The sequence below is a fragment of the Chaetura pelagica genome, unplaced genomic scaffold (assembly GCF_000747805.2).
Source record: "Chaetura pelagica isolate M959 unplaced genomic scaffold, ChaPel_1.0 scaffold507, whole genome shotgun sequence".
Lineage (NCBI taxonomy): Eukaryota > Metazoa > Chordata > Aves > Apodiformes > Apodidae > Chaetura > Chaetura pelagica.
Window position 1 is genome coordinate 295057 of NW_009953902.1, and position 26500 is coordinate 321556.

At 51.3% G+C, this 26500-nt stretch overlaps 2 protein-coding genes across 2 annotated transcripts in view; both read left to right on the plus strand.

The window, feature by feature from the left end:
* The window catches only part of LOC104392034 (chromosome unknown open reading frame, human C6orf89), a 16729-nt gene extending 2173 nt beyond the window's left edge, over positions 1–14556 (plus strand). Inside the window, exons 3-7 of the mRNA XM_010001389.1 lie at positions 10786–10940; positions 11232–11353; positions 12923–13049; positions 13960–14083; positions 14448–14556. Of these exons, the coding sequence (XP_009999691.1) occupies positions 10786–10940; positions 11232–11353; positions 12923–13049; positions 13960–14083; positions 14448–14533 (614 nt within the window). The 3' untranslated portion in view covers positions 14534–14556. The remainder of the gene's footprint in view (positions 1–10785; positions 10941–11231; positions 11354–12922; positions 13050–13959; positions 14084–14447) is intronic.
* Positions 14557–21402: 6846 nt separating this feature from the next.
* On the plus strand, positions 21403–26388 carry PI16 (peptidase inhibitor 16). The gene is made up of 5 exons (XM_010001398.1): positions 21403–21555; positions 23889–24107; positions 25034–25143; positions 25903–25991; positions 26372–26388. Exons 1-5 carry the CDS (start codon positions 21403–21405, stop codon positions 26386–26388), a joined length of 588 nt encoding a protein of 195 aa, XP_009999700.1.
* Positions 26389–26500: the final 112 nt, after the last annotated feature.

Below are 26500 nucleotides of genomic sequence, written 5' to 3' on the forward strand. Positions count from 1 at the left end.
TTCTCTGGGGCTGAAGCACAGATTCTCTTAACTTCATCATTGTGCTCTTGCTCATTCTCTTTTCCTTGCCTGAAGGGGCTCCAGGAAAGCTGGGGAGGGACTTTTTACTAGGGCTTGTAGTGATGGGAGAAGGGGGAATGGATTAAAACTGGAAGAGGGAGATTGACGTTGGAGATGAGGAGGAAATTCTTTGCTGTGAGGGTGGTGAGAGCCTGGCCCAGGTTGCCCAGGGAAGCTGTGGATGCCCCATCCCTGGCAGTGTTGAAGGGCAGGCTGGATGGGGCTTGGAGCAGCCTGGGCTGCTGGGAGGTGTCCCTGCCCATGCAGGGGGCTGGGACTGGATGATCTTGAAGGTCCCTTCCAACCCAAATCATTCTATGATTCTAACACCTGCTTTTTTTACCTCCCATAAGAGTTCCCTTTCCTCTAAAAAAAATAACTCCTCAGTTCCAAGAATCATACCAAGATAACTATGCTGGCTAAATGTCACTTCAGAATTTAGTTTTCTGAATAAGCTGGTAAAAACAGTTTGTGAACCAAACCTTGGTATCTGTGAGCAAAGTGTAGAAACGTCAACATTTGACCTGGGTTTCAGAACAAGTAGTTTTTGCCAAGTGGTGTGTTAGGAAAGGGCTGTGGAGGCTGGAGAGCTCTGCTGTTCATGGCATCCATGTGACATTAAGGGTGAAGTGTGAGTGAGAGGAAGGTGGGTAAGTGGCTCCCTAATGAGGTGGTCCCATCACGGGGGGAATGTAACAAATTTTCCTAGACTGGCATAATAGAAGTGGAAAAGTTGGGAGTATTTCCTCATTGTCAGTTAATAATTTCCACTGCCTTAGGGTGGCAAAGGGGCTCTGCCTCTTTGATAAAACACAAGGCCTGGGAAAGCTGTGAGTTATGGTCAGCAGGGATGGGACACAGTGTTGATGGTCTCTCAGCTCACTGTACAAACCACCTCCTGTAGCCATGCCCTCCACTTAGCTTGGGCAGCTCGTTGTGGTGGAGTTGTCTGTTCTGGCTCTGACCTTCCTGCTGGAGCTAAAAGGGGTTCCTTGAAATGCCAGTGCCCTGTTCCCTGTCTCCCTTTCTTCCTGTGGGATGTTGGTTGGGGATTGGTTGGGTGGGATGGGGTATCCCCCATTGTTTGTCTCCTTCCTCAAAGACAGGAATCTTGAAGGGCAGCAAAAGGCAAAGAGGTGGCTCTGTTAGCCACTTGGCATGGCTCTCCTGCTTATCTGCTGAATTTCAGTGTGGACACGAGTCTCTGCACACCCCTTGGCTTCTGTCTGGAGAAAGAGACATATGGGAACTTTAATATTCATGTCTGAGCAGTGAAGTTGTGTTCAGAACCATCACAGGTTCTTCTTTCAGGTGCCCCAGGGCCCCCTTGGATGGGGAGAGCCCAGGGAGCTTCCTCAGGACAGCCAAAGGTTTCTAGGACAAGGGCTGCCTGAAATCATAAGTGTGAGGATAAGCAAGAGCAGGAGCAGATCTGGGCTACTGATGGGAATACCAGCTGAATGGGGAGGAGACTGGGAAACACCCAAAGGAACAGGGAAGACGGAAGGATGGATGGAGAGGAAGGATGCAAGGTGGTTGTTGAAATGCATATAAAATCCTTCATGCTTCTGTAGGTCCTGGAAATCTTTGGAAGTGATGAGCAATAGGGTGGGCAGCAAGCCAGCTTCAGGGAGAGGAGGGGAGTTGCAGAGGGAATGAGGCAGTTCCCACTCTGTTTTTCCAATATATTGGGTTGTGGTGGAAACCACAACATGTCCCAGTGAACAGATTTGCTGGGATAACTTGGATCCTGCCCGGGCAAAGGGAACTGGACTAGACCCTGGCTATTTGAATGGGAGAGTGCAGCACCCAGGCTGAATCTTGGCTGGGTTCCTCTGGGAATCCCTCATGTCCTGGCTTCCCAGCAGGTGGCTGTGGCCACTGGGGCTGTCCCAGCAGCACTGGTGTCAACTTCACAGCTTGCTGCTGGCTGGACCATGCTAAAGCCACCCAGCAGGGGTGTGGGGCTCCATGTTCTCCTGAGTCTCCCAGCCCTGCCTGCTGCACCAGGCAACATTTTGCCCTGAGTGTTGACCTTGTCTGCTGGAGGGAAGGGATAAAGCTGCACCTTGTCATCTTATTTGTTGATGTGAGCATAAGGCCAAGAGGTCTTACAAGCAGGTGGAGTGTTCTCCAGTGCATCTTCTCCAGGAGAAGACACTGTGCAGGAAGCCTGAGCAGCAGAGAAAAACACAAACCAAGGGACACAATGTACAGACTCTGCTTCCTTTTTTTTTTTTTTTCTTGTGGGTTTGTTCTGAGGGTTTTTTTGTCTCTTGGTCTGGAACCTGTGAAGCCACAAGAAAAGGGAAAAAGAGAAAGGAAAAGGGAAAAAAAAAGGTCTCCTGTGGAAGGAAGTGTGTCTAAGCATAGACAGGACTTACACGTAAATAGATGTGTTTATATAACCAAGGGACACAATGTACAGACTCTGCTTCCTTTTTTTTTTTTTTCTTGTGTAGATCCTGGTAGATTAATTTTTTTTGAGGGGGCTGAGGATGAAACTTGAAGCTTTCTGTGCTTGGGCACCAGTTCAAACCCATCTCGGGCTGTTCCTGTTGCAAACCACCTGTTAGTGGTTTGGAGGCTGCCCTGGCCCACCAGCAGTGCTGGCAGCTGTCCCCTGGCCTGCTGGGGACAAAGCCCAGCCGTGGGTGGTCAGGTTGGCTTCCTGCAAGCCTGGGCAAGCAGGGGCAGGCTGCCTGTGTGGGGTTGCAGTCTGGGACTTTATTGTCCTTCCTGAGGCTGCTTGGGGATTAGTGGGTTTGGGGCAGCTTTCCTGTCTCCAGGATTGCAGGTTGGAGCCCGTTCCCCTGGGAGGTGTGGGCTGAGCAGCCAGGTTTGTGTTGCAGAACAAGAAGAGTTCAGGTCCTCCAAATGCCAGAGCTCCACCTTGGAGTGGTGGTGGGGCTTTTGGGAGGTGCAGGACACTGCTCCCCTCTCTCTCCAGCTCTGGGTGACCTGCCTTCACCCTCACCTTCATCCCAGTCCCTCCCACCCAGGAGCTGGGGATGACAAGAGCTGCCTGTCTGTCGGTGGCTGTGGGTGGACCTCTGAGCAGCCGAGGTGAGGAGCAGTGTCCACAAAGCTCTCTCTTGCATTATGTTTGTAGGATTAGGTCCAAAGTAAATTTCCTTTTGCCTGCTTCTCTGCTGTGTTGCTTGCCTGCTTTCTCCCCCAGATCAATTCCCATCTTAAAACTAAGGAAGTCAAGTTCCCACCCTTTGTTTCTTCAAAGAAACTCTTAGACCCTTGAGTTTGGTGTCTGTACCTCTTTTTCAGCTGTTTTCCCAGGGCTAGGAACCAAAGTCCCTTCAGTTGAGAAGTTTTGTGGAAATATGGTTTGCATTTTGCTCTTCCTGACCTTGTGTTTACACAGAGCTTGTGAAAGCCCCAGGGCTGGGTCAGGCTCCCTGCTCCAGGCTGGGGGAAGCACCTCTCACCCCTGCAGCTGTTGGCCAGGTAGACCAACCCTTCAGGTAGCCCCCCAAGGAGCTGGTGGGTTTGCACACCTCTGGGCTCTACCTGCTGTGAGGAACACAGTGGATTTGGGGTTAATTCAAGGCTTTGTAGTGTGGTTTCAAGGAGGAAGCAGGGCCTGGGTAACCTGGATTTGTTTTTCTTCCCTGGCAGGCTGGGATGGACAAGTCACTCCCTCTGTGTTACATTTCTCTTACAAATGAGGGGTCCAAATCCTTCCCTCTCCCCTTCAAGCATTAGGAGCCAAATGACAGGGGGTTTTCTCTGTCTTCAGCAGAAGTTTTAAAACCATAATGGTGGTCACTCTGTTTATCAGTGGTTCTTCCCTTCATAGCTGCAGGACATCCTTAGAGCTTTATTCCTATCTAAATGTGAATTTTTCATGTCATATTGGTAGCTGGTTGGTGACTGTTCCCTGCCAGCCACCCCAAGGGGCAATGGGCACAAAGTGGAGCATGGGAGGTTTAACCTGAATATAAGGAAATATTTCTATACTCTAAGGGTGGCAGAGTCCTGGGACAGGCTGCCCAGGGAGGTGGTGGAGTCTCCATCCCTGGAGACATCCCAAACCCACCTGGATGTGTTCCTGTGGGATCTGCTCCAGGGGATCCTGATCTAGCGAGGAGGGTTGAACAGATGATCGCCAGTAGGTCCCTTCCAACCCCCCCATGCTGGGATTCTGTGTGTGTGTTGAGTTTCTCTTACATCAACTTGTGTGTCTGCCCGAGGTGAGTTCAGTCCTTGCAGCTCAAAAACCTCAGCAGGGCGAGTCAGTCAGTGGTGAAAAGGCTCTGGTCCAACAACGTGACAAATTGCACCTTGTACTGATAGCAGGAGTTTTTAATGACCCTGAAGAAAATCTAACTTTGTTTCTAATAATGAGACCTGGTCTTGCCCTTGTACATCCTGCCCAGGTCAAAGTCAGCTGGATCAGTGGCTGCTCAGCACCCCTGAAATCAGGCACAAGCTCACACGTAGCTCAGCCTTGGAAAAGGGATCCTGTGCAAGTTCCCCCCAGCTTGGAGGAGGCTCCTTGTGTTAAACACTCCTTGTTGCATCCACCAGAAGGGCTGAAAAACATGTTTCTGGGTTTTATATGTGATTTATTTTAGAGCAAGTAACCTTGCTGGAAGGGCTGTGTTTAAGCAGCATCTTATCAATGGCCTGTCACTGTCACATCCTGAGGTCACAGCAGGCTGGGTGACTGGCAGAGGACAGCAGCCTCTGCCTCCTGGCCACCTTCAGGGTAGCTGGGGGCTTGCCTTGGCTACCAGCCAGGTCCTGGTTTTTCCCTGGGCTTTTAACCCTTTGCAGGCAGCCCCCACAGCCTCACTTCTCTCTGCTTCTCACACCCTCTGTCCTCTCCCCTCTTAACTGCAGCCCTGAAGTGTGTTTATCCTTGGCACAGCTCTGTGTTCTGAGTTCTAACTTCTTGCTGCCTTCAGCACAGCCTCTTGCACTGGGTCTTAACTGTTCTGTTTTGATTTCCTTAAGCAAAATGAAGCTGCTTTGCTCCTGTGTCTGTGCATACTCTCACGTGCCTGCTCTGGGTGCTGGAGCGTTTTGAGGTGTGTGTGAGCATGATGTGGTTGCAGGGCTCCCTCCCAACCCTGCACAGCTGCAAGTTTATCTGATTATTTTATTTTTTATTGGATGTGTAAACAACCCTTTTATAATATAACCTGAGTGTGACCAACAGACACGTGTGTTGGCTTGTTCAAAGGGAAAAATGAAACAAAACAGGCTGACTCCTCAGAGCAGGGTGGTGCCAAGCTGTCTTCATACACTGCTTTATTTTGGCCTCTGTTCAGCCAGTGGACTGTTTATTTGCTTTTGCTGACAGTAAACTCACCCCAAACCATTGTGGTAATCCAGCACATAAAAACTCTTTCTTTTGCTTCTCTCTTTTGACACCTCCAGAATTTCTTGCTTTCCTCATTTGCAGATCAAGTGAATTCTCCCTTTGGATTTGCTTCCCTGGGAAGAGAGTTTGCAGAGGTATTTAGCAGCCCAGCAGAGCCCTGTTTCTCAGAATGGCAGGGGTTGGAAGGGACCTCTGGAGATGATTTAGTGTCACTTCTGTTTGCAGTAGTGACACAGACACATCACACCTTTTGCAGACTGGAACCACCATCCAGCAAGTGGCAGCAGCTGGGAGGGAATTGCTCCAAAATTGTGCTGTTCCTCCAAGCCAGCCTGGTCCTGCAGGCCCTGCCAGAGCAGCACAACCTGTTTCCTAGGGCACCCAACCAGAGGTGCAGCCTGGAGTAGACTTTGGAGGCTTTCCTGACAGCTTGGGCCCTGCCTTCAATTTTCTAGATTGGCAGGTTCAGCTTTCTCCTGGAAATAATGCTCTTTTGCCCCAGTGGACACTGAGTTCCTCTTGGGCCAGGCTGAGCAGACTTGATTTCACAACGTCTCGTTGGATCAAAATCATTTTTGTGCTTTGCTGGAGATGGACCAATCATCCTGCAGTTGTTGGAGCAGCCGTTACCCATTAGTGAAATGAAGGACTGGTTCTTGGAGCTGCTGACATTTTACCCAGAAGAAAACCTAAGGTTTCTTGATGGGTTTATTTGTAGCTGTTATTTTGTTGTTAGCTGTTCCTAAACGTGCCATGAACCAAACTAGGAGGTATTTTCTTCTCCTGGCAGAAATAGAGATATTCAGAGTTACAAAAGAAGTTCAATGTGAGAAAGGGGTGAGGATCTTGTGCTGAACAGAGACCCTCTTTGTACCACATCTTTAAACCCCCACTGTGCTGCATTCCTTAATCAGGACTTCCACACTGTAATTAATAAGGATTCCTTATGTTTCCTCTCTGACTTATTCAAGAACCCCTCAGTTTAGCCCGACTTTGATGGGCTTTGTAGTTCTTGATGGAATCTTGGACCCTGTGAGGGGCAGCCCAGAAGTGTTGTGGGTGTTAGTGACCATCTGCAGCCAGGCTTGGACACACAGGAAAGGACAGAGAAATGTCTTGTGAATATTCAGTGCACAGCCCAGGCTTTCTTGAGTCCTAGACATGTAGATGTGGTGCTGAGGGACATAGGTTAGTGGTGGCCTTGGCAGTGCTGGGTTAAGAGTTGGACTTGATGATCTTAAAGGTCTTTTCCAACCAAAATGCTCCTGTGATTCCATGACTACTTTTAGCACTTGGTCCCTGGTGAGGTGTGTGGTGGGACTGAGGAATAGTATCATCCTCAGGGAAGAGGAACTGGGGTTTTGGAACCAACCCTTTGCAGACTGTGGAGCTGCTTAGTGCCTTGGGCTCCGGGGAGCTTCTAGTTATCCTGGGTGCTGGCAGTGACAAACTGTAAGGACAGGAGACCTAGGGTGGACTGTGAAGTCCTGGCTGGCTCCCCAGATGGACCTCAGTGCAGAACCAGCTGCCATTTGTCTGCTGGAGATTCCTCAGCCTCTCAGTCCTGAGTGCTGGGGAGCAAACCAGCTTGGAGGAGCCAGCAAACTGCCTGGACACCTGCAGTTCTCCATGCAGGAGATTTAACATTTTCAACACTTCATTAAGGTCTGGAGCAGCCTTTGGCTCTGTGTGTCTTTGCTGGAGCAAAAGGCTGCAGGGCTTCCCTGGGAACCTGCTGCAGTGCCAGGCTGATATTTCGCCTTCCATATGGTCCCTAAAGAGACCAGGGCTGTTGCTGAGCTCCTGCTGTCAGATCTATGTGGGCAAACTTCCAGAAGACTTATTGTTTCATTACGACGGGTAGGAGCAGGGCCAAGGTCTTCTCAGTAACTTCTCAGCTTCCAATCTGATCATCCCCACCCAGCATCTCTGGGGCTGTGCACACACACCCCTCCAGAGTTGTGGGGACAGCCAAAAAACTTTGGGAGATCCTCAGTGAAAATGGCCAAGAAGGGCGGGGTGCTCCTTGTGAAATGGGTTGCAAATGATTTTTTCTGCATGGTGGAAAGTAAAGTCATAAACTCCTTCTAGCATTAATCACAGATGTGTTTTAAGGGAAGTTGTTATCTCTTTTGTCTGTGCTGTGTTAGCAGCTGGGAGTCACCAGCCCCTGGCTGTGCTAGGAGTTGTGTGACACAAGAGAGGAGGCAGCTCTGGTTCTGGGGAAGCTAAGAAAGCATAAAAGTAAAGATTAGGTGGGTATGACTGGTGGGGAGCTGGGCTTCTCCCAGTACCTGATGGGGGCCTATAGGAAAGCTGGGGAGGGGCTTTTTACTAGGGCTTGTAGTGAGAGGCCAAGGGGGAATGGATGAAAACTGGAAGAGGGAGATTGAGGTTGGACATGAGGAGGGAATTCTTTGCTGTGAGGGTGGTGAGAGCCTGGCCCAGGTTGCCCAGGGAAGCTGTGGCTGCCCCATCCCTGGCAGTGTTGAAGGGCAGGTTGGATGGGGCTTGGAGCAGCCTGAGCTGGTGGGAGGTGTCCCTGCCCATGCAGGGGAGTTGGATCTAGATGATCTTTAAGGTCCTTCCCAAGCCAGCCTATTCCATGTTTCTGTGATTCTGCTGAACAAAGAGAAGGCAGCTCCTCAAAGAGGGGTGAGAAAGCACAAGCCTGGAGAAGAGCTTAGCTGGGACTGGCCCTGTCACGCCATGGCTAGCTGTGCATGTCAGTGCTGCAGCTGCTTCCCTTGCACTTCAGCCTCCCAGGGATCGTGGCACACACCCAGCACCTCAGGGCTGGAACTGGAGTGGCTGGGACCCTGGTGTGACAGCTGCACATGGTGCTGTGCTGGGACGAGGAGCACATCTGAGGAGCACATCTTGCTGTTCCACCTCCAGCAGACCCTGCCTGCACACAGCCAGCAGCTCTGCTTCCACCAGAATAATCCCCCAGGGTGTCTGGGCAGGGTGATGATGTAAAAGGAATGTGGGGAGGGTCATTGAAAGAGAGAATCTGAATCTCCTGCTCTGCTCCCCAGTCTGTCTTTGCCTGCCCTCTCCTCTGCACATGGTCTCTTCTCCCTCCCTCCCTGGCATCTTGTACTTGTCATGCCAGTCACATGTGTGCTGGTGCACAAACTTAACACCCTCAACAATAAATCTAAAAGATTAATTACCAAAAAAAAAACCAACCACCAACAAGAAAAAGATCCCACAACCCCACTTGCAGCATTTGAAATGAGACTCCCCCGTGCTTGGCTTATTCATGGGGAAAAGAAATCACCTCCTGAATCGAGCAATTGAGAATGCAAATATCCCAGCCTGGCTCAAAAGAGGAATCAAGCTCTAAACTGTCAAGCTGATTAGCACCCCATTATGTGGGATGCTGCCCCTCAGCCTGGGGAGATTATTTTTTGGGGGGACAACTCTGCTTTCGTGCTCCAGGATGAGGCTTCTGAGTTTTGCCCAGGAGAGAAATGACAATCTTGCCCCTCCCTGTATGATGAGAGACCATAAGTTCTCTTGTTCTCTTCATGGCAACTGCCCTTCCTCTCCTGAGATCTGTCAGCCTTTTGTTTCCTGTCACTGACCAGCTGGTTTGTGTGAGTTGAGGTTGGGGTTTTTTTGTGTGAGTTGAGGGTTTTGTTGTTGTTGTTGTAGTAAAATCCAAGCTTTCTACAGGCAGCAGAACAAAGATTTTCTTTTTTCTCTTGTGAGCAGGGAGGGAAAGTAGGTTGGAGCAGTTTCTCATGGGAGTGGGACTTCTGCTTGCAATCAGGATTTTTACACTTTGTTTTGCCTTTTTTACCCCTTTCCCTGAAGGCAGGGTAGACACTTCTTCCAGCAAGGCTAGGAATTCTATCCTGTTCCCTTTCAGTTCATATCCCAGCAGTAGGGTGGGAAATGCAGCATTTGGAAGTTGACTGGAGATATTTAGAGAGGGGGGAAAAAGCAAAATGAATCCCTTGTTGTTACGTCCCAATGAACTTAAATCCTCTCTAACATTCCTCATTGTCTGTTGCAGATGTCAGAGGGAAAATTAAAACAAGAGCTTTCCTATTAAGTGCTGTTCATCAATCACAACCCGTGTGCAGGAGTGTGAGTGTGGCTGAAAACCAGTGACAGGCTTTTTTTTCCCCCCCCCTCCCCCGAAAAGCTGCTGTGCAGCCTTATTTCCCAACTTCCTTTTTCAAACAGGTTTCACTGTCTCTTCCCTCTCCCCTTCCCCACCCCCTCTGTTTCCCCAGTGGGTGTCATAGAATCCTAGAATGCCAGGTTGGAAGGGACCTCAAGGATCATCTGATCCAGCCTTTCTAGGTGCTACTCTAGTTGATCTGAGGTGGCTCAGCACCCTGTCCAGCTGAGACTTCACACTGTCCAATGTGGGGGAATCCACCTCTTCCCTTGGGAAGTTCTGCAGCCGTGGTCAGGAGACATGAGCTGTCCCAACATGTGCTGGCACTGAGTGGGGTGGGTGGGCCTGTCCTGAGTACAGATCTCTGGACATCTCATGGCAGGTGTGTCCTGAGCCTTGGGTTTTTCCTGGACCATTGATAGATCAGGCATCTGGATGGGTTTGCTGCTGCTGCTGCCCAAGTGACACAACTCCCAGTTGGATCAAAGCTGCAGACCCAGGGCTGTCACTGCCATGCAATTAAGAGCCATGTCCTTCTAGTGTGGCAGCTGCTCCTCTAGATCCTTTAGCATGGAAATACCTGGGCTGTTCAGCATTATTGTGGTCCAGGAGTTCCTCATGCTGGGACTTCTCTCCCCATTTCATCTTCAAGTCAATACATGGGATGAATGGAAACAGCAGCAGCACATCCTGGTGAAATCCCACATTCCCAGCACCTTCAGAAACTGGGCCAGCTTTGCCTGGGACAGAGTCTTAGTTAACACAGAGTTAAAGTGGAGGGCAGTGATTTTTGGAATGTCTTCACAGGATTCATGGCATCAGTGCTAAGGACACTAGAGTTATTCTTTTCAACCTGAATCTTCTCTTTGTCTTCTGGGTGTCTCCTTATTAACAAGCTTTTGCTTGCAGGCTTCTTTAAATTTAATTGCTCTCTGATGGTGGCTGCCATCCTCCTGTTGATGACAAAAGGTAACTCAGCCTCATAAATACAGAGGAGTGGGATTTCCAGAAAGCTTTCCCATTTCTCACAACCCTGAGCTGCATCCCCAAATTCTTCATCTAGTGCTGGAAACTTTCTGTGATCAGTTCCCTGCCCTGCTGGAGTTTGCTCTTTTTGAGGAGCATTGGAAGGTAGAAGAAATCTCAGCATTTCACACGTGGGATAATGAGGTTATCATAGAGTCTCTTTCCTTTGCAATTTCATTTTTTGGTCTTATTAAACATGTTCCTCTTGTTTCCTCCCAAGAATGCCAGGACTGGTGGGCAGCAGGTTGCAGACAGAACACTTCTACACTTCCTGCAAACTGCACAGTCTGTTCTGCTGTGAAAAGCCTTCAGATAGTAACAGACTTTGGAGAACTATCAGAAAAGCTCCAGAGGTCTCAGCCTTTTCTAATCAAGGTAATGCATGAACTTGTAAGGCTGGATCATGAGTCCAAACAACCACAAGCTCAGACTGCTGATTGAGCTATAACATAAATCTAAGAAGATATTTAGTCCCCATGTAAAGATGTCAGGGGTGAGGAGCTCACTGCATCCTTAGCAACTTGTTCCTCTGGCTGATGGTCACTGTGGTTGGAAACTTTGCAATCTAGATGGCTGTCATGCTTGGATGTTCTTTGGTGGGGTGGAAGTAGAAGAGGGGAAGAACCTCGAGGTCACAGCTTTGATCCTTGTTTTGTGTCTTTCAAGACAGGGCAGCATCTCTCCTATGAGGAACTGAAGCATTTTCAGTCCCAGGATCCAGAACTGGCAGAGGTTATAATAGAAGAAAACTCAGCTGAATTGTGGAGCTGCCCATTTTTCTTTCCCTGGTGGGTCAAAGACAAAACATGTGGTAGATGTGAACATCCTTTCTGCAGGGGGGCCCGGGCTCTTGGCCAATGTCAACTACCAAGAGCTTGCAAGTTGCTTTTTAACTGGGGGGAAGAGGAACAGGACTGGGTTAGAGTCTTCTGTCTGCCTGCTGGCAGCAATTTGACCCAAGGAGAAGACTTCTGGACTAAAAATGGAGTGTTGTGGCTAGGACTTCAGGTATTTCCCCCCTGACAAGACAAAAATAGCCCAGTGACTGCTCAGTCCTGTTCTTCAAGCCATATATTACTCGTATGGGTTGTGGTCTCATCACCTGAGGCAACTGGTTTACATTTCTAATCGCCCTGATCCTGTCAGTGGAAACCATCACCACCAGTGCTGGCTGAGAAGAGGTGCCAGAGCTTGAGCAAAACCCTGAGAAGTAACAGAAAACTCAGGGATCCTGCAGTTTGTGTCTGGGCTCACAGGAGTGGTGGCCAGCCCTGCTCCTGCCCCTCTGCTGACTCTTCCCAAGCCTGGAGTGTGGCTGCAGGACAGTTGACAAGCTCAGAGCCCTCTCAGGTTGCAGAGCAGCCCAGGGTGTCAGCCAAGTCTTTTCACAGGGACAAGAGTGACAAATAACAAGGTTGTTCTGGTGGGAAAAAACCTTTAAAATCATCCAGTCCAACCATTAAACCACCTCTCAAGTCCAGAGCTAACCCTTGTCCCTCAGCAGCACGTCTACACCTACATTTAAACACCTCCAGGGGTGGGGATTCAACCACCTCCCTGGGCAGCCTCAATGCTCAATAACCCTTCCAGTGAAGAAGTTTCTTCTCATATCCAACCCAAACCTTCCCTGGTGCAACTTGAGCCCATTTGGGAACGTGGAAAGGTGCAGCCTGGTGTGGAGCAGGTTCCCTGGCACCTTTCTAGGAGCCAAGGAGCAGTGTCCAGCAGACCTGGAGAAGGTCATGGTCGACCCTGTGCTTTGGTGATGCCTGGATAGGATCTTCTTGCTGCACTTCTCAGCCACAGCACTGGTGGGTGGATGATCAGGGTACAGAAGAATTAATCATCTCAAGACTCTAGACAGAGATGTAAAAATAACAAGGCCCACCCTCTCTTTTCCAGTTTCATTCCCTGGCCAGGAGAACAGACTTGGATTCCCCCCATCTCACCATGTGGTTGCAGCTCTGGTTGCCTACAAGGCCACCTCTGCATCTTTTAGAATTGATGGATCAGATCAATGACTCAGATCTTTTGAAGGGAAGAGGGGAGGGAAACTGAGCTTGGGGATCCATCGTGCTGTGTTTGTTCCCTGTTTCCATGGTCCTGCTGCAGGTGCCAAGAGGAAGATATGAAGGAGTTACATACTACATATGAACACATATGTACATATACACATATGAAACTACAGGTTTAGAAGCTGAGAGGTCAAATTATGCTCCTATGGGCCAGTCTGTCCTGCTGTTGATGAAGCAGGAATATTTGTGAGGAGTTTTAATCCTTAAAAATAGCCTTTTATGCACAAGCATGATCATTGCATGGTCTTTCTTTTAATATCCTGGTTGTTTTCTTTTGTTAAGGAACAAATCTGTGAATAAAACTCGGATTCTGCAGGAATTTTTCCCCAGTTCCTCTTTGCTGTCCTTCCCCAAGACAGTTTCTCTGGAGAGCTGCTTCCTCATCCGTCACCCACATTTGGGGAACAAGGTGAGAAATTCAGCCCAGAGACATCCTCTCCCTGCCTGGGACTTGTCCTCCAGCAGCTCCAGGTCTCTGGATGATTTGCAGGGACATTCTCACCTGATAGAACCCCAGCTGGGTGAGGGGATGGTCTTTTTGTGCACAGTTGGGTAGTATTCATAGAGCCATGGGATGGTTTGGGTGGGAAGGGACCTTCAAGATCATCTAGACCCACCCCCTGCATGGGTAGGGACACCTCCCACCAGCCCAGGTTGCTCCAAGCCCCATCCAACCCTTCAACACTTCCAGGAAGGGGACAAGGGGGCAAGTCCCTGCCCTGCAGACAGGTTTGTCTCCTCCCCCCAGCAACCAGCAGATCCTAACTGAGGACAACTGCAGACAAGGGTCCTCCTCCCCTCTTCTGCCCAAGCTCCTCCACACCCCACAGAGCCCACAAGAGAACAGAGGAGGAGATCATGCTAGAAGCCTGCAGTGTCAGCATCTTCAGTAAAATGGCTCCATGGCAGATGTCTTGAAGTAGGGGGGACTTGGTGCTCCTAAAATGAAACTCTTAAATGAGAACAAAGGCCACAGAGTTGATGGGAGGGCTGAAGCAGCTCTGCTCTGGAGCCAGGCTGGGAGAGTTGGGGTGTTCAGCCTGGAGAAGAGAAGGCTCCAGGGAGACCTTAGAGCAGCTTCCAGTGCCTGAAGGGGCTCCAGGAAAGCTGAGGAGGGACTTGGGACAAGGGCAGGGAGGGATGGGATGAGGGGGATGGATGAAAAGTGGAAGAGGGAGATTGAGGTTGGAGATGAGGAGGGAATTCTTTGGTGTGAGGGTGGTGAGAGCCTGGCCCAGGTTGCCCAGGGAAGCTGTGATTCTATGATCAGACAGACCCACAAAAAGCTAATGGGGCTTTTGAAATTGCTCTCCACCTAGAGCTACAGTTTGCACAGCCTATTTGCTGTTGGAAGTGGACAGCTCACCTTGACTGTTGTACCTCTGGACAAGTGCAGAGGACACTGTGAGATGTTCAAGATGGAGCTGGAAGCTGGAGATATGGGTGAGTACTGGTGCTGTAACGTGCAGGGTCTGGGAGATCCCTTGGAGTCAGGCCACTGGCCCTTTTCTGACTCTTGGGTAGGTGGTGTGGACCATTACCACCTCCAGACTGGTGTGTGCCAGCTTGCTGCTGTACAGATCTGGGATCATTCTGGACTGGGAGTTTGTGGCCAGGAGCACAAACTGGGATATCATGTGAAAACCCAGGATAAGGGACAAAGCTCTGCTGGGTGTTCCAAACCCAGCTTGTCAGCTCGGGCTCTTTCCAAAGAACTTCTTCATGTCCACACCACTTGGTGGGAAATGTGAGCAAGTCAGTCAGCATGAGTTCACCTAACACAGCCTCTTGATTACATCTCCCACAGGTTATGCCAGCACGGATCACTGGGCTATGACCTTCATGGCCAGAGGGACAGAGCCAGCAGTGGTTTGTGATGGAGCTGCTAGATAAGGACACTGGGCTGGGAAGTCACCAAGACAAGGCAACATCTTCAAAACAATAGAGCTGGGGCAACTGGGGCAGGCAGCTTTGCCACCCTGCATGTTTACAGTGTTTAAAAATGACTGTTTTCCTGAGGTAATTCTTTGCCTTTCCTCAATGTATTTTGGGAGAAGCTCAAGCTGTTCCTGACCTTCCCTGTCCCCTCAGGTAAGCCCTGGGTTTGCAGCAAAAGGGTTTGTTGTGTTGTGGTTTTTTTTTAATCCAGGAGTAGCAGAGGGATTTCTCAGGATGAGATTCACCTTGTGTCCTTTGTGAATTGTGGCACTTCTGAAACTCCCTAAGGGGGTTTGGGAGTGGAGAGGACATGTGACATTTCCTGTACATTCCTCCTGAGGAGGAGGCTTTGAGCCTGGTGTGTCAGGCCAGCTCTGCCAAGGGAAGGAGCTGGTGATGGGTCCCAACTCCACCCCATCTCTCCACCACCTCCATAGCTGTGTGCCTCAGTAGTGTGCCCTGCAAAGCCAATCTCTGCTCTGTGCTCCATGGAGGAGCCTTGCAGACCCTCACCCACTGCATCCTTTTTGTACCAAAACAATCTCTTCTGTGTGTCTTGGGATCACTCCTCTGCTGTTTCTCTCCCAGCGGGTTGTGAGTGAGTCAAACAGCAACTGTGCTTTAGGTTTTTTTTTCTCCTCACCTCCTTTCCTACAAAAAATACTGATGCAAGTGTCAGTGGTGCTGGTGCTGAGAGCTCAGCAGTTCTGGATGGAGATGGGGCTTGATGCAGAGCTGCTCTGTGCAACTTCCACCTTCTCCTGGTGCACCTGAGACCCCTGGGCTGCTCCACCATTTCCGTGCTCCTCGCCCGCCTTCCCAGCCCAGGCAGTACCCGAAACCTTCCTCATCCTTGGCATTTTCTTTGCATCAGCTCCTTCCAGACCTGAAACTTTTGCCTTCAGAATGAACGTTGGTTTTTCCTGAGTCCTTTCCAAGCTGCCTTCACATGTTTCCTGCTGCTGGAGCTCTGCTCTGCCCAATGCCCCAGGAGAGGCTCTGGCTGCACAGGCTGCGGATTCCTGAGTCCTTTCCAAGCTGCCTTCACATGTTTCCTGCTGCTGGAGCTCTGCTCTGCCCAATGCCCCAGGAGAGGCTCGGGCTTCGCAGGCTGCGGATGCTGCCGTTCCCTTCCAAGTCCGATCCCTTGGATCTCATCCTGCTGTTGAAGATCATTTGCAGATGTCTCAGGCTGAACTCACAAGCCAGGGCTGGGCTTCAGGACATACTCTCACACTTGTTAATATGGAATTGGGAGGGGTTTGGTTTGAAAGTGAGTTGACTCTGTTCTCAGGAGTGAGAATCTTTTTTCCTCTGTAAATATTTTAGGTCTGCGTAAAATGACGGAATGGAAAAAAAATGTCTGTCCAGCCTTTGTTTTTGAACAAGGCCAGGAGAATTGGGAGCAAACATTGTACTGATCTTGCTAGGTCTGACAAAGGCTGCCAAGTGGGATGACCAGGTCTGGCTCTTGTCCAAGGAAAAGGCAGAGGACAGTTCCCTCTCCAAAGAGTTTAGTCGGAGGCCTTGACACTATAAACATTTCTATGCATAATCCTTTATTTTTCCGCCTGTAAACAAATAAGAACAGTCCCAACACCCATGTCAGTCTGTGTATCTGGCCCTCAACACTGACCCAACACACACCAGAGCTTGTAGAACCAAAGGGGGAGAGTGACTCTCTCAGGACAGAAAAGGACTAATTCAATTTGTAGTGAGATATTAAAGGGAATTGGATTAATATGGCTTAGTATTGTGAATGTTTGGGGGATGTTTTACACTTTGACACTACATGGAACCTTGTGCATGCCAAGACACACACACCAGCCCTCTTCCTCCTCTTACAGCCTGGCTCTTAGTGAATGGAAATTCAGGAGTTTGGTGATGGCAGAATTAGGGCCTCGTTAGTGACTGTTGCTATTTACACTGGGGCAGCTTCTCAAGTCAAATTCAAAGGCTGACAAGGTTTATTGCACCCCGTGCTGCTTTTGTACCTGACCCGTTTCTGTGAAGCATTTTGGGGAGAGATGCACAGGGAGGGGAAAACCCTCTGGACCCATTATCACTGGGATTGCAGGTGGTTTTGGTGGTGCTGGGATTTCTGAGTGTCCTTGACTGTCACTTGTAAAAGAGCTGCAAAGACAATCCTCAAAGTGTCTGAAATGTCTGTTTTGTGAGTCCTGCTTTAAGCCCTGGTGGCTCCTTTGGGAAGAGGCTAAGGAAATGGATCTATTTATGGTGGTTGTTTAGACTTGGGGGGAGGAAAGAGGGGTGGCTCTAGGGCAGGTTTGTGCCTCTTTAGCAAAAGTACTCTCACATTTTGCTTCTCCCCTCTGCAAAGAATTGCAGCTGGGTGGACAGAAGGTGGTGAATCTGGACTGTTTACAGATCAGCTTTCCAAGTGCACTTTATGGTCTCTGCATAAGTTTCCAGAGCTGTGTCTAGGCAATACATTGCATATGTCCCAACCTTGCTCCCTTTGGAGTTTACATCATTTGTTTTTAAACTTCCAGTATATTTTCTCTCCCTCATCCAAAAGCTGTAAGGAATTAGCTGCTAAACTAAAACAGGAGGGCAATTCTCCTGCTGATAAAGAGCCAGTTTTGGCCCAAGCTGCTGTTGAGTGTGGAGCCCCCAGTCTGCAGCTCCTCTCTTCTACTGCCAGAGAAGTAGTGCTGAGGCCTTCTGCAGGCAAGGAGCTGGGGTGGAAGACTTGGAGGTGAGAGGCCAAAGTGGCAAAACTAGGATGGCCAAAAGGAGGTGGTGACACCTTGGCTGGAAGTGAGCCCTGGTTGTCTTCCTCACCCCGGGCCCCAGCTTTATGGAGCCTTTGCAGGGGCTGCAGGAGGCTGAGACTTCCCTAGAGAGCCTGGTAGCTCCTGAGGCTGAACTGGGGGAATATGTGGCTATTTCCTCAGGCAGATGTGCTCAGATGAGTCACAGAGGGGGTGTCCCCCCACCAAGGTCTCCCTCACCTCTAGCTTCCCTCCCACACTTGAGTGTACCCAGTGAATGTGCTGGTTTGGACAATCCCCCCACTCCCCACCCTGTCCCAGCTTTTAAAGCCTGTCTGTGTGTTTCAGAGCACTTTGCCTGTGAGCTGGGACAGGGACTCCTGCTCACCCAACATCCCAGAGGCTGTAAGGCTGCTCTGAAATCACACCAGCCAGGTGCTCCTGGTGCTACCCGAGCACTCAGGGGGCAGAGATGCAGAGGGGTCCTTTCCCTCCTGGAAAGCTGGGATGTCACCCCTCAGCTGGGCAGGAGAGTCGTGGTTTAAAGCTGGTTTCCAAAGGCAGGGGTTGTTAACCACTGCTCTCAATCAGCCCTGAACTCAGGGTAACTGAAAAGGAGAAAGGAGTATTCTCCTCTGCTTCAGTACCAGGAAATCAGCACCCCCCACGGGAGCCAAGCTGCCAGTTTCTAGTGACTTCTTGTTTTTTGGAGGGTTTCCTCCCTCCCCACTGGCATTACAAATTCCCCTGAGGTGGCTCTACAGATCCCAGCCTCAACCTCCCTTGGCAACTCCCAGGAGGGCTTTCTAGGGTTTGTTTTCCTGGGAGTCTGGAGCCTTTAGCTTCCCCTGCTATGTCTTCTTGCTGTAGTGGTCTGGCAGAGGAGCTGGTTTGGCTGGATCAAAGCACCTCCCTTCCCTCAGGGCTGACCTTCCCAGCTTTCTAGCAGCAAATCCCACTCAGAGGCATGGGAACACCCTGAGCAAGAGGAGATGGGAAGCAGGAGAGTGTCCCCCTAGTAGAGATGGAGCCCCACAAACTCCAGCCTCTCCAAAGTCACCCCCCTGCTTTGAAACCCCCCCTGTGTTCCCATCAGTGATGCTGCTCCAGGGATTGAAACTTCCAGGATTTGCCCAATCCCAGGCTCAGAGATCCACATTTAGCCCCATGGCCTCTAAGGGAACCAAGAACTTTCCAGACTGAGGCCATTTCAGTGGGTGCACAAAGAACTTTTCCTTCCTGCAAACCAAACTTTCATCCCCTTTGTACATTTTTTATGTGGAATTCTGTGTTCTCCCCTTCAGGAAACTCCTCCTTTAAAGGATAGATTTACTGTCCTGCTGAGTGAAACAAGGGAGATGCTGGACTTCCCCTTTGCTTTGGAGATTTAAACAAATGACAGGTGATTTATTTTTAGCATTTTCTCTTTGTCTACAGGGAGGGGAGACACATTCTAAAGGCTCAGGGGTGCTGGGAAGTGAAGCTATAATTTGCCTAAAAGACTGTTTCAGTATCAGTTCAGTGGTGGATTGAAAAGACAAAAAAAAGAATGTAAATATGCACTTGAAGCAGAATTTTATGGAGGGTCATAATTTAATATATTGCAAACTTTGTAAATACTTGGGAAAAGCCTTGTAAAGTGTGTAAATAAATGAGATTTGTATGTAAGAAGAATTAAAAAGAAAAAGAAGTTTCTACTTTTTTTGCAATTAAAGACAAGTGTTAATGCAGCTTTGCTCCTTTCCTGGTTGATTTTCTTTTTGGTGTTGCATATTGGGCCACTGAGGGGTTATTTAACCCTTTTTAGGGCCCTTTTTCTAAGTGGCAATGTCATTTCAAGTGAAAAGTCAGGAGAGTTTTGTTTGGAAAATGTGAAAAGAAACACTTGGGGAAAACGTTTTCAGTTTTATCCTGGTTCCCTAAACAAAGTTGATGCAACAATCTCTGTCCTTCCCAATCATCTCTGTCCTTCCTTCACAATTCAGCTGATTTCAGCCAAGCTGTGAGGGGTAGAAGACAATGAGGTCCTCCAGAGGTCATAGAAACAGGCAAGTAGAGGAGAGAAAGATCCCAGGACAACGTGGATTGTTAGAAACCCTGCTTGAAGACCCTCAAGACGTGAGTCAGGAGAAACCCAGGTTTCCTTGGCTCTGCTGTGGGAAGTTGTGCCTTTCTGGAGGCCACCAGCCTTCAGCTGGGCCTGGGATGTGCCATCAGGTGTCCACCATGCAGCTCCTGGCTCCTGCAAGGTCTGTGGTTCCCCAGGGTGGAGGGGCTGGAGCCAGCAGAGGGAAAAGCCACATTCCTGCCTCGCTGACCTCATGCCGCTGGACACCAGCAGCTCCAGGGTGGGGTTTGGAGCTCGTGCTGCTCATCTCCAGGGCTCAGATGTTGGCTCCAGAAAGAGCTGTCGGGGCAGGTTGGGGAGTTGAGAACTGGCCCAGCAGCCCTGGCCAGCAGCCACTCCTGACCTTGCCCAGTGCAGGGGCTGTTCCTCGTGGTTCCCCAGGAGCCACGTGCCCTGGTTGGGGCTCCTCCAGGACTCTTCTCCCCCTGTGTCCCATTTTCCTTGATCCTTGTTGCTGTGCTATCTCCTGCCAGGCTTAGTCAGGGTGCTGGAGGGCCAGGGGGCTCAGTGGAGCTTGGCCCTTCATCTCCCCATCATGTTTGCAGAGACCAGGAGGTGCATTGGGGTCTTCTCAGTGCAAGGAGGCCACAGGGAGCTGCCTCCAGGAGTTGGAGCCAGAGTTGATCCTTTCTAGATGTTTCTCCAGACATGCAGCCCCAGAGCTGCTGAGGTGTCTCATGATGGAGATGGGTTTGCCTTCACCCAGATTCCAGGCCTGCAGGTCACCTTAGGAATAAATGAGAAGCTCTGGTTTGAGTTGAGGATAACCTGGTGAGGTGTTGGCCTCAGAGCCTGCTTGCAGAAATCAAAATCATGGTAGATCCTGGCCCTGATGAAGGAGAGGGTTAATATGCAGAGGTAAGAGATTTGGGGGGCAGTAGGAATGCTCTTGTGGCATGAGAGGTGATCAATGTGGTCCAAAGCTGAAGGGATGACAGGAAAGCATTCCCTGGGGAGCTGGGAGGGGAGGCAGAGCCAACAGCCTGTGAGTAGCTTGGCTCTGCTGGCCAGAGCTGCCCACCCTGCTCCTTCCCAACAGCCTGTGGTCTCCACAGGCAGCTCCTGGAGCAGAGCCAGGCTGGTTGCACAATCACAGATGGGGAGGAAGAGGCTGCAGGCAGGCTGGGGGGGGCTCTGCCAGACCCTCTCCATGACCAGGTCACTCAGGACACCTGATGTTGAGTCCTCCAGGTGTCTGGCTGGGCAGGGAGCAGAGGCTGCCCAAGCAGAGCACAGGGCTGGGTGTTCAGCCAGCCCTGAAGGCAGCTGGAGGATCTCAGCTCCCTTTCTTTGGGGGACCATTTCAGCTTTATATCTTGTTCTTCCTCTCCTGCCCACCCTCCTCCTGATGGCACAGGGAAGGGGGTATCAACCCTCTGGCAAACCCCATTCCCAGCAGGCTGGGGGGAGTCCCAGGAGGGTGTTTCCCAGCTGCTTCCCCCCAGCTGGGAAACTGGGCTGGCTGGGGTGGGCTCTGGCTCCCAGCTGGGGAGTTCCTGCACCATGAGCTGTTCTCAGCAGTTACATCTTGTTGCCTTCATTCCCAGACACAGCTGGTTTCAGGGACAGGATCCTGGTGTAAAACAGGGCTGGGCTGGTTGATGGGAGAGAAAAGGGACAGGAGGTGGGAGAGAGGACCCATAACTGGGGGCTGGAGGGGATGTCTGAGGTTTGGAGCAGCAGAGTCTGGGATGAAAGTGCCAATCCAAGGATTATGAATCAGGGAGAGAGGGGCTGACTTGGGGGGTGGACCCTGCACACTTGCTGGCACCAGCCCCACTGCTGCTCCCCCATCAGGGCCAGTATGTGAGCTGGGTGTGGAACTCGTGGCTCCCAAACTCTAATAAATACATTTCCTCCCCAATTTTCAAGCTGTTGGGTGTTCCTTGCTTTTTGGGAGGTGCTTTAAATCCTCCTGCCAGAGCCGTGGGCTGCTAAGAAGCAGAAGCTGGGGCTGCAAGATGCTGAGCTCAGGTCTTCCTTCTGTGTTCCTCTTGCTCACAGCACTGGAGCTGAGCTGGTCCCTGAGTGATGAAGAGAAGAAAATCATCTTGGATGAGCACAATAAATACCGTTCCCAGGTCTCCCCTCCTGCTGTGGATATGCTGAGGATGGTAAGTGGATTTTATTGCAGGGGAATTTTGGAGGGTGTTTGTGTGGCAGGAGCCTTGATCTTCATTCTAGGAGGGATCAGGGTTTTCTTAGGGGAGGTAGAGCAAAAAGGGTTGGAAAATGGAGGGAGGTTCTAAATTGCCTCTAAAGAAACGAGTTTCTTTTCACCTATTGAGTTGTTTTTTTATTTGATTTTGGGTTTTGATGTTTTGATTTGGTTTTGGAAGTTCCTGAGTGTGATCTGAGTCCCCTGATGCCCTGCATGGGAGCAGCTCTTGCTCCCAGGAGTCCCTTCTGGAGCAATTTGGGGAGGAAAAGCAGGAGAGACACTGTCCCAGGCTGGAGGAGGAAATCCTGCTGTGTGGGGCATTTGCAGGAGAGGGGGCTTCAGTTGTTGGTCATCCAGTTATCTGGGCTTTTCTTCACTCTCCTGATCCCCACCTCAACCTGTGCAGGGTTGGAGGATCTCCCATTTTGCTTGGGGAAACTGAGTCAGGTGTCCACCCCCACATCTGGCTGCAGTGGGTACAGAAACAAGCTTCTGAGCTGGTGCTGCTTGTTGTTTTACTCAGACCCTTGATTAAAATGTGGCTGTCAGGTTTGCTCTTGCACCACACGTGATGTTTTCTCACTGTTTGCTCCACTTGTGGAGGAGGAGAACAGTTTCTCAGGGACAGCTGGAGGGTCTTTGGGTCATGGTGGGCTTGGAGGAGACCCCTCTGGCCCAAAAGTTGCTCAGGCTGAATTTTAAACCTTTCTGGGCTGGTAAATGGGAGGTGAGTGAGCAAATGAAGCAAAAATCCCACCATCTTCAGGCAGAGGAGGTCTAAGAGGTGACTCCAGACCCCAAGGGGACAGAGCCAGGACCAGAAGCACCACGATCCTATGGACACCCACCCAAGGCACAGAAAACTGTGAGAATTAGGGCTTTGGAGCCAAAGTCTTAGAGAAAACCTGAGGGAAACAGTTTCTCAAGGTCCTTAAGGCAGCAGCAGCTCTGAACCAGTAGCTGCTGCTCCTGGGTGAAGCGCTGGTGGCAGCTCCTGTGCTTTGAGGTGCTCCCCTCACAGCAGGGGTGGTTCCTGCTCCAACACACAAGACCTGGAGCCAAAGGCATGATTTTATTTTATAGATATATAGATATATTTAAGAACAACCCACGTTTAGCTTGCAGCAGCCCTGACAATCTCTTGGGAGAGCTTTTTCCACGGGCTGTGTCTTCTCCTCCATCTTCACCATGCCTGGCTGAGGTCACCCCGTGCTGCTGTTTGGGACACAGGTCTGGTTGCTGTGGAAATAGCTGAGGGGGTGAGGACAAGTGGCCTGAAGCCACTTCTCTTCTTCAATGAAGCCAAGTCCTGCAGGTGCAAGTCCCTGCTCCTGGAGCCCAGCCCCATGGCAGGGGGAGCAGGGGGGGTGAGCCCCAAATGGGGTTTCCAGCTCTTGGAGCCATAGTTGGGAGGTCACCCAAACTTCTGTGCCCCCATCATGGATATTTTGGTGTTTCCTTCCCCTCCTGGTCCTTCAGCCCTGCTGCTCAGGGCTCCAGCCACATCCCCTCTCCACCCCAGTGGTGATGTGTCCTGCAGGGGGGCTGTGCCCTGTCCCCCTTTGGATCCAGCCCTGGCTCTGGTGGGGAAGGTTCTCCCCTTAGGACCCTTCCAGCAGAAGCAAAGCTGCTGCCTCCACCAAATGGTGCAAGGATGGTCCAAAAGAGCTGCAGTGTAGGGTTCCACGTGTGCCTCCCTGTGAGAGAACCTCTCCCTCTGCACATCAAGGTGAGGGACCAGCAGGGACCACGGCTGGTGGGCTCAGCTGGCCAAGGGGCCACTGTCTCTCCAGAAGGAGCTCTCAGCAGGAGCCATCTGGCCACATCTGGGATCCAGGCACCGAGGTGATGTTTCCCAGGAGCACATGTGCTCCCCAGCTCTGTGCAGCTGCTGGGGGAGGTATCTCCTGCTCTCCTCCCATCCCCACCCTGCTCAAAGAGGGGTGTCCCCAGGCCCCCCTCCTGTGGGACCCAGGGTGAGTCTCCTCCCTTCCTCCATCTAACTCCCTGGGCTCTCTGTGCTGAGGTGAGGATGGTCCATGATGATGTTTGAGATGCACCAGCCAAGGCTGGGAAAGTCCTGCTGACCCACCAACCTTCTCCTGTTTGCTCTGAGGTTTGGGTTGTGCTGGGACTGAGGAGTTTCCCTCTCCTGAGGACTATGTTGGGTAAGGGATTTGAACTGGAAACGGTGGCCAGAGAGCCCAGGGGTCCATGACACGTGTCCTTGTGGCTGTTGGGGAGCCCGGTGTCCTTCCCTGGGTGCTGACACTGAGCTCCTTCCAGACCTGGGACGTGGAGCTGGAGGCCTTTGCCCAAGCCTATGCAGAGAAGTGCATCTGGGACCACAACAAGGAGAGGGGCCGACGGGGGGAAAACCTCTTTGCAATGGCTCCAATCCTGGACCTGGAATTTGCTGTGGAAGACTGGAATGCTGAGGAGAAATACTACAACCTGTCAACTTCCACCTGTGTCCCTGGGCAGATGTGTGGCCACTACACCCAGGTACCAGGGATGGAGGGATGGGGTTGGTGGGAAAGGTGGAGGGATGGGGTTGGTGGGAAAGGAGCTGCACCAGAGCCCCAGCTCCTCCCAGAGTCCATCCAAAGAGATGGGGAACCAGGTGGGAATTACAGTGGCACAGGGAGACCTGGGCATGGTGCCAGCCATGACCAGGCTTTTGGAGAAGACCTTTTGTTTTTAAACAAGCTCTGCAGCCTGTTTTTGGGGGGTTCCAGCTTGTCTTGGGTAGAGGTACAAGGTCTGAATGTTCCTTCACAGCTTGGGTGGGAATGAGGAGCAGAGATGGTGATGGGTAAATATGAGGAGGGATGGAGGGATGGAGGGATAGGGGTTTCCAGGAGCAAAGCAGATGGTGATGCTCTTCTTGGGTGGATTAGGAAAGCTGCAGCATGTGGATATGTGGATGGGGAGGTGGTTCAGAGAGGGTCAAGGGGCATGAATAGAAAGGGACCTACAGGAAAGCTGGGGAGGGACTTTTAACAAGGGCTTGTGGTGAGAGGACAAGGGGTAAAACTGGAAGAGGGAGACTGAGGTTGGACATGAGGAGGGAATTCTTTGCTGTGAGGGTGGTGAGAGCCTGGCCCAGGTTGCCCAGGGAAGCTGTGGCTGCCCCATCCCTGGCAGTGTTGAAGGGCAGGTTGGATGGGGCTTGGAGCAACCTGGGCTGGTGGGAGGTGTCCCTGCCCGTGCAGGGGGGTGGATCTAGATGATCTTGAAGGTCTCTTCCCACCCAAACCAGTCTGGGATTCTCTGAATTCTAAAGCCAGGTGGGGTTGTGGGATCTGGGGGACACACAAAGAGATGAGGGGGACACTGCTGTGGTGACAGAACAGCCTTCAAGGCCAGGAGACATCAGGGCATCTGCAGACCCCCAGTCACCTCCTCTTCACCCCTGGTCTTTGCCTTAGGTGGTCTGGGCAAGCACTCATCAGATTGGCTGTGGGTCCAAGTTCTGTGAGAAGATTGAAGGGCTGGAAACAGAGGACATGTACCTGCTTGTCTGCAACTATTACCCCCCGTAAGTCCCATGGCTGATGTGGTTTGTGCTTCTTGGTGGGGCTTCTGTGCTGGAAATGTCCTTCCTTCAGTCCCCAGAGCAGGGCAGGACCTGGCCTTGGTCACAAAGAGCCAGAAAAGGTCTTTGTTATCTTGGGCTGGTCACAAAAGAAGGAAGGGGGGGTCTGGTGATCCTCCCCCCTGATGGTGATCCCTGAGGTCTGGTTCAGCTGGTGGCAGGGACCTGGGCATGGAATTCCACCCCACCAAGATGTGCCCAAGGCTGGTGCTGCAGGAGCTGAGGGCACAACCAGCAGGTCCCTGCTCTGTGCCTGCTTCTTCCCCAGCAGTGGCCACCTGGGGTGGAGAAGCCCATTTGTCCCAGCAGGAAGGGCTGGACATGGGAGGAGAGGCAGGTCCCTGCTCCCAGAGTCCCTGGGACTCCCCTTGGGGACCAACAAGAGCAGCTGGTCACTGCAGACCTTCTCAGGGGTCTGGAACAGAAGGGAGCTGAGCTCACCTGCCCCAATGCCCATTGACTGCTGTACAGGGTGGGGAAGGACCTGGTCCTTGGGCTTGTCTCCTCTGGCTTTAGCAGCCCTGGGGTCAGACTGTTGAGTAGATGGCACTGATGGCCTGTGCCAGGAGACCAAGACCTGTTTGTCACATTGATCCTGAGTTCTGTCCTGGCTGGGCTGTTCCAGTTGAACCAGCCCCCTCTTTGGGGTGGGGGTTCCTCCTTCTCCTCATGCTTTCTTCTTCTTGGCATCTTCTGTTCCAGGGGCAACATGAAGGGTCGAAAGCCCTACAAGGAGGGACCTTCATGCTCACAGTGTCCTGAGGACAGAGTCTGTGTCAACTCCTTGTGTGGTAAGTGAAGCAAAGTTGTCCCTTAGCAGGGACTCAGATCCCTGGCTTGGGGGCCAAGCTCTGAACCACCCTCCTGGAGCTGCCAGGAAGCAGTTCCAGGGCTGGACCATGGTGTCCATGTCCATACCCATGTCCAAGAGCCATGTCCATGGCATCAGGTGTGCTGGCAGTCCCTCAGGACAGCTCAGCTGCCTCCAGATGAGGAGGATCAGACCAGGACCTTGTACCCCCTTAGCCAGCAACTGTTGCCCCATGAGGATGCTCCTTGAGGGGCCTGAGGTGGTGTGAGGGAGGTGAGATGTCTCCAGGTTGGGGAGTGACCTCAGAGGGGTTGGTTGCTGCTTCAGGCCCCCCCACTGATCTCTGCTGGCCCTGCCCAGGGCAGGGGATCCCTTGAGGGGAGCTGACCCAGCCCTAACCCATGGCCCTTTTCATCTCTTACCAGAACCCCTTGGAGAAGAGACCTCTCCAGCCTCTGTGACAACAAAGGCAAGTCCCTCCACCCCAAC

What these genes read in the sequence shown, in the direction of transcription:
- PI16 (XM_010001398.1), top strand. Translation starts at nt 21,403, where the DNA reads ATGCTGAGCTCAGGTCTTCCTTCTGTGTTCCTCTTGCTCACAGCACTG. An exon ending in TGTGTGGCCACTACACCCAG is followed by an intron (nt 24,108 to 25,033) that starts GTACCAGGGATG and finishes TCTTTGCCTTAG; the next exon opens with GTGGTCTGGGCAAGCACTCA. An exon ending in GTCTGCAACTATTACCCCCC is followed by an intron (nt 25,144 to 25,902) that starts GTAAGTCCCATG and finishes CTTCTGTTCCAG; the next exon opens with GGGCAACATGAAGGGTCGAA.